The 10616-nt window shown below is 35.6% G+C and overlaps 1 protein-coding gene across 1 annotated transcript; it reads left to right on the forward strand.

The window, feature by feature from the left end:
• The first annotated feature begins 17 nt into the window (after positions 1–17).
• On the forward strand, positions 18–4043 carry LOC113776918. Its single transcript, XM_027321969.1, has 2 exons — positions 18–2610; positions 3814–4043. Exons 1-2 carry the CDS (start codon positions 18–20, stop codon positions 4041–4043), a joined length of 2823 nt encoding a protein of 940 aa, XP_027177770.1.
• The last annotated feature ends 6573 nt before the right edge of the window (positions 4044–10616 follow it).

Genomic DNA, 10616 nt, shown 5'->3' on the forward strand with positions numbered 1-10616 from the left:
GGCCTGAGATTAAAAAAATGCTTTTGCCAACTGACAAAGTTGAGAATAGACCAGATTTAATATCTCGAGTTTTTCGTGCAAAGCTTCAACAACTGAAAGATGAACTTCTGAAAAAGAATATATTTGGAAAGGTAGCAGCTTATACATATGTGATTGAGTTCCAGAAAAGAGGTTTGCCTCATGCTCATTTCTTGATAATTCTGAAACAAGGATGGAAGATGTACTCTCCTGAATCATACGATCGCATAGTGTGTGCTGAGTTGCCAGATGCTAAGCAGTATCCTTATCTTTATGAAGTCGTTGTCAAACATATGATGCATGGTCCTTGTGGTGCTATGAATCCAAGTTGCCCATGCATGAAACAACACATTGGATGCAAGGATAATTATCCTAAGGAGTTTACAGAAGCCACTCGTCACAGTCACAACTCCTACCCTGTTTATCGACGACGAGATTTTCAGCAATCAGTAACTGTTCGTGGACATCCTCTTGATAATCGATGGGTAATACCATACAATCCCTATTTACTGTCTAAATTTAATTGTCATATAAATGTAGAAATTTGTTCAACAATTCGAGCTGTCAAATATATATATAAATACATCTATAAAGGCCATGATAAAATTCTATATCAGTTGACTAATACGGGGCCTAATGAAATTGTTGATGAAATAAAAAATTTTGTTTGTGCAAGATGGGTCTCTCCTCCTGAAGCAATGTGGAGAATCTATGCATTTGACTTAAATGAGGTACATCCATCAGTAATTTCTTTGCAACTTCATTTGGAGAATAAGCAATCAATTACATTTGATCAAAACCAATCGTTGCAAAATATAATCAGCAATCCATGTTCCTCACAGACAATGCTTACAGAATTCTTTAGCATGAATTGTTATGATGAATACGCCAAGCATTTGAATTGTTTATATATAGAGTTTCCTGAGTATTTTACTTGGAATGCACAATCAAAATATTGGAGTAGACGAAAAAGAGGAGAAGTTATTGGTCGTATTTTAACTGCTCGCCCTACTGAAGGGGAGCGATACTATCTCAGAATGTTGTTAATGCATGTTAGGAAGCCTACTTCTTTCCAAGATCTAAAGGTTGTCAATGGATACGTATGTCAAACATATAAAGAAGCTGCAAATTTACTTGGCTTATTGCATTCTGACAATGCTGCTGAACTTTGCTTACAGGAAGCTTCTGCATACCAGATGCCAAGTTCTCTTCGACAATTATTCGCATCTATATTAGCTTATTGTGCTCCTACAAATCCACGAGAGTTGTGGTTGAAATATGAAGATTTCTTATCTGAAGATATTCAACATAGTACATCACTTGAACCACACTTTGTACAAATACGAGTGCTCCAATTAATTGATTCGTGTCTTCGATCCATGGGAAAAAATATTGCTGATTATAATTTAACTGATATTCAAGTTGAACAGCTTTCGCAAGATTTAAGTACTAAGGAAATTGATGTTGAAAGAAGCATAGTAGTATCTGACGAAGATCTTCGTGCATTGCATCAGTTAAACTTGGACCAGAAATCAGCATTTGACAAGATTATGCATGCCATTGACAATAATATCTCATGTGCATTTTTCTTAGATGGTCCAGGTGGAACTGGAAAAACTTTCTTATACAGAGCTCTCCTTGCAGCAATACGATCAAAAGGATGCATAGCACTAGCAACTGCAACATCTGGAGTTGCAGCTTCAATTTTACCTGGTGGCCGTACAGCACATTCGAGGTTTAAAATCCCATTACAAGATAGTGATACAGCAATTTGCAATATTGGAAAGCAAAGTGCTATTGCTAAGTTAATAAGAGATGCAAAAGTAATTATTTGGGATGAAGCAAGCATGGCAAAGCGTAGCTCAATAGAAAAATTTGATGAATCATTAAAAGATATCATGAATAAAGATGCCATATTTGGTGGTAAGATCATTGTTTTTGGTGGTGATTTCCGACAAACATTACCAGTGGTCACCAAAGGGTGTAAAGAAGAAATTGTCAATGCTAGCTTAGTAAAGTCTCCTATTTGGCCGTACCTCATAAAACTAAAACTATCACAAAATATGCGAGCTCAGTTAGATCCTTATTTCTCTGATTACCTTCTTCGAATTGGCAACGGTACTGAAGCAACAAATAAGAATGATGAGGTGCGTATACCTGAAGGAATGAATTTGGTATTTGTCGATGACGATTCATCAGTTGATGCGTTGATTGCTGCAGTATTTCCAAATTTATGTGCTTTTGCTCATTGTCCAGATTCTATTGTTAACCATGCAATTTTAATGACAAGAAATGATTTTGTATTTGAAATTAATAACAAAATCATTGCTAAATTTCCAGGTACAGAACAGGTATATCTAAGCCATGATGAAATCCTTGAGTCATGCCATCAATCAGAGACAGAAGATTTTTTGAATTCATTAACGCCTAAGAGCTTGCCTCTTCACAGGCTGATATTAAAAATTAATTGTCCTGTCATGTTGATTCGAAATATTAACCCTGCTGAAGGCCTATCTAATGGCACCCGACTCCTATGCAAAGAATTTGGAAACAATGTAATACACGCAGAGATTGCTTGTGGCTCTTTTAAAGGTAAGCATGTTTTCATTCCTCGAATTCCTTTGCAAAGTTCTGATGATGATTTCTGTTCAACCCCTTTTAAAAGAACACAGTTCCCTCTAAGGCTTTGTTTTGCAATGACGATTAATAAAGCACAAGGACAAACATTGGATTATGTTGGTCTATATTTAAAAGAACCTGTTTTCTCCCATGGCCAATTATATGTAGCATTATCGCGTGGCAGAGCATCAAGTAATGTCAAAGTATTAATACGACCTCCAAATCTATTTTCTAGAATAACAAATCTTACAAAAAATGTAGTGTACAACCAGATCATAGCTGCAGTCATGAATAATTAATGAGTTCCTGCCAGTGGTTCATGTTTACATACAATAAGGTATGTTGTCTAACTCTTTATGTAAATTTCAATTTCAGATTTATGTTATTTATACCTCCTCACTGCTTTCTTTTTTAAGATTTGGAATTTCCAAGTTTCTTGCATGAATGAAGAATGTATTCTATGCTAAACCCAAAACCAGGAACTTCAGCAAATGTCTGGTCGTGTACTTTGAATACTAGGTTGACATAAATTTTTCCCCTACTTATCTTTCTCAATTTGATTGTTATTCCTTTTTGACGTAAAGTTTTTTTTTTTGGATTTTCGAATGTGGATTTTCTTTCATTTTACACAACCAAGTATGAATTGATTGAAATTATATGAAAGTTTAAATTTTACCATGCCAGGCAGTGTTGCGCATAGAAATTTATTAGTTTGTTTAAGAGAATATTGATTCTTGGACTCCAGAAAAAATTGAATCAATTTTAAAGATTTGATTATTGGTCTTGATAGCAACTTAATTGGTAAGTTGTTTGAACAACTCTGTTTTCAATTATCTGATAGGTCTCTGTTTGAGTGTAGCTTGGTTTGTTAACTTTGGAGATTGTATATGAGTATTAAAAGTTGACAACTCTGGACAAATTGCAGGTTAATCGCCTGTTGGAATTCATTCTTCACAGTCTTTACAGTCACAAAGAAGTTTTACTTCGATAACTAGCGAACTCTTTCATGAAGTTGATTCTGATGTTAGAAAAGCATATTGCAACTGTTTAATTGATCTTTGTATCAAGATTGATGTCTTCGAGAAAGCTTGTGAGCTGCTACACCTCGGCCTTAAACTTGAGATTTATACTGATATACAATCTAGAAGTCCAACCCAATGGTCTTTACATTTAAAGAGTCCCTTAAAAGTGAGGAGGAGCTGCCTTCACCGCTTGGGATCAGCACTGGTCATGGAAAACATAAATATTCAGAGAAAGGTCTAGCAGGTGTTTTTGAGTCACGTCTAAAGGAACTGAATGCTGCATTCCACGAGGTACTTGACAAGGCTGGGTGGTTTTTGACGACAAAGATTGCAGCCACATCATGGTCGGAGTCTAGAAGCACTCCTGAAGTAGTTGCTGCTTAAAGGTTGTTCTTTGTCTAGCTTACATTTTCAATACTAGCTTTTAATTTTGATAAAAGATCTGGGAAAAGGGTATAACCTATTTTGATTCTCTTTGTTTTTGTTAGTCTAAATCTCTCTCTAGATTAATTTTGTCATGGTAATGCTCAAAATGTAGTTGCTATCAGATGATTTTTCCAATTTCAATTGAGCTTATGGTGCAAGATTAAAGGATAACTACTCTTTAAGTATGCCTGGTAATATCTTATGGAAACAGCTTTAGAGGAAATCAAAATGGTGAGGGATTGACTTTGGACTTATGATAAATATTGCATTTAATAATTCATAAACATCTGCTAATTTTTTCACTAATAGGGATTTACCTAGGTAAATCAGATGCTCAAATTCTTCGACTGATGTTCATATCAGCATGAAACAAGTAACTGAAATTATTAAGTTATGTTTAAATTTCATATTCACTGAAGCCTCCAAAAAAGATTTGATGTCACTCGGGTCTAAATTCCCAAATACCACATGTTTAGAATTTCCAAACTCATCTGCATGTTCTGTTTCTCTAACACATGGAAAAACCTCCTGAATCCTATCTACATTTAATTTCACCCTATATCTTCACAGAGGTAGCATATGACTGACAATATGTTGTAAGAACGAGAGCCTGAATCAGTTTTCTCCTGTTCAAGAAATACTGGAATCCGGATGACCAAAGATGAACTTATAGATTCATTTTAAACTGAAATGCCTCTAAGCAAATGGCTTTAGCTGGTTGAAAGTTACGTCCTTTTGTATTTTTGCTGTTTTATAAGAATTCCTATGTTGAACTCTAGAGAAAGGATTTTAACCCCTATGTGAATTGCGAAGCTTAAGGTTTAGACATCGAGGGGCATGCTGCAGGGCTTCCAAAACATTCTATAACATTCCAATTCCTCTCGTTTGGCAAGAATGGAAGACAATCAGAAAGAAAATTCACCAAATACAAAAGAAAAAAAAGGACAACCCAGCATGGTGTTGAAAAAGAAGTTGCTGCAATTTGGTTATGAAATTTCACTCCATTTTTTAGAAAGATAATGCTTTTGTTTTGGATTTAAACGTGATCTAAATGCTGAGTTACCTATTCAAAACCTTGCAACAAATCATCTATATCCAATTCACATCATTTCTACAATATAAAACAGGATGAGCAAGTAAAGCAGACCACCAGAAGGTAGAGTAACTAAAGAAGGGACAGTTGAACAAGAAATGGCCAATTGGTACTGAACTTTCTAAATTGTGACCTGAGTGTCCAATCCTTGTGGTAGTCCTGTGGAACCTAATCATTATTCAGTAACACTAGCTCAATCCAGAAAGCAAAAGACCTGAGCTAGAAATACTTCCTTTTGGATTGCAGGTTTCTACATTTATATGACAATTAAATTTAGACAGTAAATAGAGATTGAACCAAATGCTAACTGCTAAATTCCAAGCGGTGGGAGGTTACGATTTAACTGAGATTGGAGCGCTGAGTTGAGACAGCTGCCAGGAAGGGAATACATCACCAAATTGCTGAATAAGCCGTGACACATAGAGAGCAGCTTAAAAGAAACAAAAACTGGGCGGTGGCCAAACTCATCAGGTTGACGAACACCAGGCCCCTAAAGCTATTCAATCATTAGGTTCATGATTGTAATTTGCCTGAATAATTAAAATCACGTAATCAGTCCTCCTCTAGCAGTCAAGACAGAGCTGGACCATCAGATTTGCAGTCTTTCTCTCAATCATTAAAATCACGGTTTAGTGCAATATCAATGGAGTAGAACAGAACTTTGTTATGTGCTAACGACAACTACTAATTAGTTTCATAACAATGTCTTAACTGATCTTTGCTAAATTCATTATTAAAAGTACAGAATGTCTATTATCAACAGCACAAGAGGTTGGAAGGAAAGATTGTTCTCGAGAAACAATACGACACAGAACCTTAGCGCTAAAGGTAGAAGACAAAATGATCCAGGTATTGCTACTGTGACGAACCTGATCAGTCATCTGCAAACCAAAGATACTAGAAAAAATACTATAGCTTCTGTATCAAATAGTGAAGAATATAGCCCAACTCCTGATCTAGCTGACCAACACCAACATATCAATATATCAGCTAATCTGTCTTCATCTGAGGATGGTATTCAAGCTCCATGGACTGCAAATTCTACTTCAAATTAAATGTTAATTGAGAAAACTATCTACCATTGCGCTTCATCTATGTGACCTTTGATGAGTAAATAAAGTGCAGACCAGATGTAAGCTTGTTTTAGTGTCTTATCTCGTTCTCTCATTGTTTTACAATATTAAAAGTAAATAACTACAAAACTCACAAAATTACAAAAGACATATTCAATGACTTGGCGTTTGATCTGATATTAATAATAACTATGCTAATGCATTGCTTCAACTGCAGAAACATACAACTCAAAATCACAAAATAGATACTTTAAAAACGAAAACCTTTCTGATGCATTCGACTTGTCTTACATTAAATATCATGTTAATTATTCAGTCTTGCTTAGATAAACAACGCACTGGCAAAGATACTTTTACACAGCTAATTCACTTATTTGAAAACGCAAGGAAAAAACTTAATTGATCACATAGCAACATACCGGTTTATCAACTCAGAAACTTCAACAATATATCAGAGTTAAACACCTGTGTCTTCTATAATGCTACCTGTATAATGAAAGCCATATCCAGATGTCCTTTGTAATGTGTCATGCTTCTTTCTAATTTTACTGCATGCCACGCGTAAAAACTAATTGCTAGGTGTAACATGTAATCTCTATTTGGTATGCATGGTTTCAATGATTACACCGTTTCTCTGGCACCTTCTAATCACATGCAATCACATGCTGTCTCCCATTCAGAATCTATCAGACCAAATGCATATCCAGTTTTAAGTTACTATCGCGTATCACTCACTCGACTACTCTTACTCATTGTATATATAAATCAATTCTATTTCAATAGATACATCTTATTAACTCGCAGAGACTATCAAACTGCTGCTTCTTGTGCTTTTGAATCTTTGCTCTTCCATCTATCCAGGTAACTTCACTCTTAGCTATCTTTACAGTGCATTCAAAAAAGCTGCTCTAAGTAAAACTAAGTCCTTTCCATGCATCTTACATAAGATCTTTTCTCTGTTAATCAAATACTTAATATATTTCGTTGCCCTTGTTTCATACACTGATATATAGAAGCATTTAACATCTTCAATTTATATAAATACTTTAGACAGAAGCTTCTTGCTTATTACTTAATTTTACTTTGCTTCCTGTGTTTTCAGTATCGACATGGAAAAAAAATGCGTTCTAATACCAGAGTTGACAGATACAAATTCCAATTGGTTTGCTAAGCTCATCGTGATAGAAAAGAGCGCAATTCGTTATAGCAAAGAAGATGGAAGGCCATACCAGAAATTAGTGTTTGCTGATGCTATGGTAAGGGATATCAAATCAAGTTAACTATCTTTCATTCGCCATAAACATTTATACATACAATCACTCATTACATATCTTCAATTTTTAAATACAGAGAAACACCATCCAAGCAACTATTTTCGAAAGAGACATTCAAGATATCGAGCCAATTCTTCAGCTTTATTCCACCTACTACATCGGCAATGCTTGGATCACAAAAATAAGCATCCCATTTTATCTTGCATCTTCACCATATCAGATGACAATCTCTAAAAGAACATTTATTCAAGCTGTTTCAGCACAGGATGCACTGCCCTCTGATTATTGCTATGAACTAACGTCCTTTACACAGCTGCATAATTACATCGGCGATTATTCAGCAAGAATAAGTATAACCTTTGTCCAACGTGTTACACTGCCTTTTAAAAAACATCCAGTCTAAATACAGTTCATCTCTGATGCACAGATATCCTCTGTGCTGTCGTGCATGCACTGCCTCCTCGCTTAGTGCCAAGAGGAAAACGATATGTGCCAATCCAAGAATTTGCTGTTGTCAATGAAGAGTACTTACCAATACTAACTGAAAATTATTCTCTACTATATGTGATCAATTCATAATATTTACAGCTTTATATATACAGAAAACAACCGATGACTTTTACAATGTGGGAAGAATTCTTATCTGTGGAAGGATCGCAGTTAAAAGCCATGGTACCTCAGCAGCCTATCATCTTATTGGCTAGACCAAAAGTGAACTCCTATCACAGTAAGCCTATTATCTTCGAAAAAAAACTTGCAATTACATGCACTTATCACACGTCTTTATAATCTACATTATTATTTACATTTACTTGCAGCAATTTCTTTGGGAACCCAGGCAACCACTATCATATTGTTCAATCCAGAAATCCCCCAAGCTACAGCTCTGAGAAACTGGTAATTCCATTACTTTAAATTATATGCTACTCACATGAACAAAATTCATAAGCTCAGTTTCTATACAGGATGAAGGAAAATAACTGCTATATACAAACAATAATCAAGGAAAGGCTATATGAAAAAACAAATCAAATTATCCATCCACCAACTGCTGCACAACTACGAGAAATAGCAACAATTCCCACGATGGCTGAACATGTAAGTGTCAATCATTCTATTATTAATCATTTACAGATAAAATCGCCATTATCTAACATATATGATATGAAACCACAGACCAGGCCATTTTGGATAAAAGCTCAGATTCGTATTTCAATAACAAACACGCGCTTTTACTACTTGAGTTGTCCAAAGCCTGATTGCTCAAAACCAACAGGAGCTGATATTGATACAGAATTCAAATGTTTTTACTGCCATATCACTTACCAAAAACCATTACCCAGGTTCGCATTTAATATCTCTGCTTTATCAATTACAATTGAATTTTCTTAGTATTCTAATATTAAGCTTAACTTAACAATTTGGTGCAATGACAGGCTTCGTTTTGAAATTCAGCTCTTTGACGGCACAAGCATTTTATCAGCATTAATTGAAGACAAATATGCAGAGTCTCTTCTTCAAATGCCGGCCGAGCAAATCATCAATATGCAAAAGATACATGAGCATATCAACATCCAACTAATCAATAATAACTTACAAGATACCCACTTCTATGTCCAGTTACGAAATACTATTCGACCATCAGATATACTTCAGCCCGCACGATACACTGTTGTTGCTTATCTAACAATCCCTCCTACCTCAAACACTACTCCTCATCTAACCCCTGATAACACTAATCCTCAGATTGCAACTGCGACCAACTTAGCCAGCCCAAGCACATCCCAAAAACCTACACATCAGCCACCAATCGATACCATCAACGATGAACAAATTGCCTCAACTAAGCAAGAAGCAATACGAAAATACCCCTCTGACACAGCTGAGGAAGCCAGCAACAAACGTGCAAAGCCATAAAGACCTCAGCACCTTTTAAATATCTCACCCATCACCACTTCTATCATTTTTGCTCAGCTTTGCCATTTGACCCATCACACCTTCTATCCTTTTTTGCTCAACTCTACTATCGACGCTGTATATATAACCGGTCACAGCAGCATTGCATATGACTAATGTACGACCTGCTTCGACGTCTTTTGTATGTAAGACATAGTATGTACATATAAAAGCACTTAGTTTAGCAGAACCACTTTTGAAAATATCTTACTCTTGTAAATAAAATATATATAAGATATAACTACTTATCTATCCTACTCAAACGCACATACACTGCCTAGATTTTGATTCCTTATTCTGTACTTTGATTTCTTATTCTTATACGCAGTCATACCACACCAGCATAATTCAGTTACCTTCCCTCCGCCCCTGCTTTAGAGGTCACCAATTTCCTTTCATTTTGGCAGTTCTTGTTTGAAAATATTCTATCGCATCTACCGTTTTAGCAAATGATACGTTACCTATTTCTTCTATAAAGTTATCTTTTATCCTATACTCCTATGCCTTACAATAGAAAATTACAAAATTTGAAAAAAATTGGCACCCGTACTGAAAACCTTGCAATGCACTTCTGAGGTGCTTCCATCATTTTAGCACTCTTTTTACTTGTATTAAAACTTTTGATTCATAATGAAGATTACACTAAATCTATTCATCAATATTTCCATTCCCCATGCACATACACAAACAATATATCTAACAAATCCTATTGTAGTAAATTAAGTACTCTACAAAGCACCACCACAACCTAACTTTCCTTGCTTTTTCTTACCGACTAAACAACTCTTTCGTACCTACCCAACGTAATAGTTTTGCTGAAAATTTACTGCTGACTGCGAGGCTCTCTTCCATGGGAACACTTAGGCACTCACCAATTTCTTCTCGTTTTGGCCACTACATCTAACAAATCCTATTGTAGTACATTAATTACTTCTCTCACACTCCAATTTTCCAGACTAATACCCATTATACGAAATTAAGAAATTCCAGCTACCTGACGCACAGCGTCAGGGCAAAAAACTAGTAAGAAATAAAGTCTCTCAAGTGATGCTATCAGATGTCAAACGGCAAAAGCGATGAATTATTCCCGAAGAAGATCAATAACAAGAATCATAAAAAATCCCTAGGAACGAGG

Source organism: Coffea eugenioides, chromosome 7, assembly GCF_003713205.1.
Source record: "Coffea eugenioides isolate CCC68of chromosome 7, Ceug_1.0, whole genome shotgun sequence".
Taxonomy (NCBI): domain Eukaryota; kingdom Viridiplantae; phylum Streptophyta; class Magnoliopsida; order Gentianales; family Rubiaceae; genus Coffea; species Coffea eugenioides.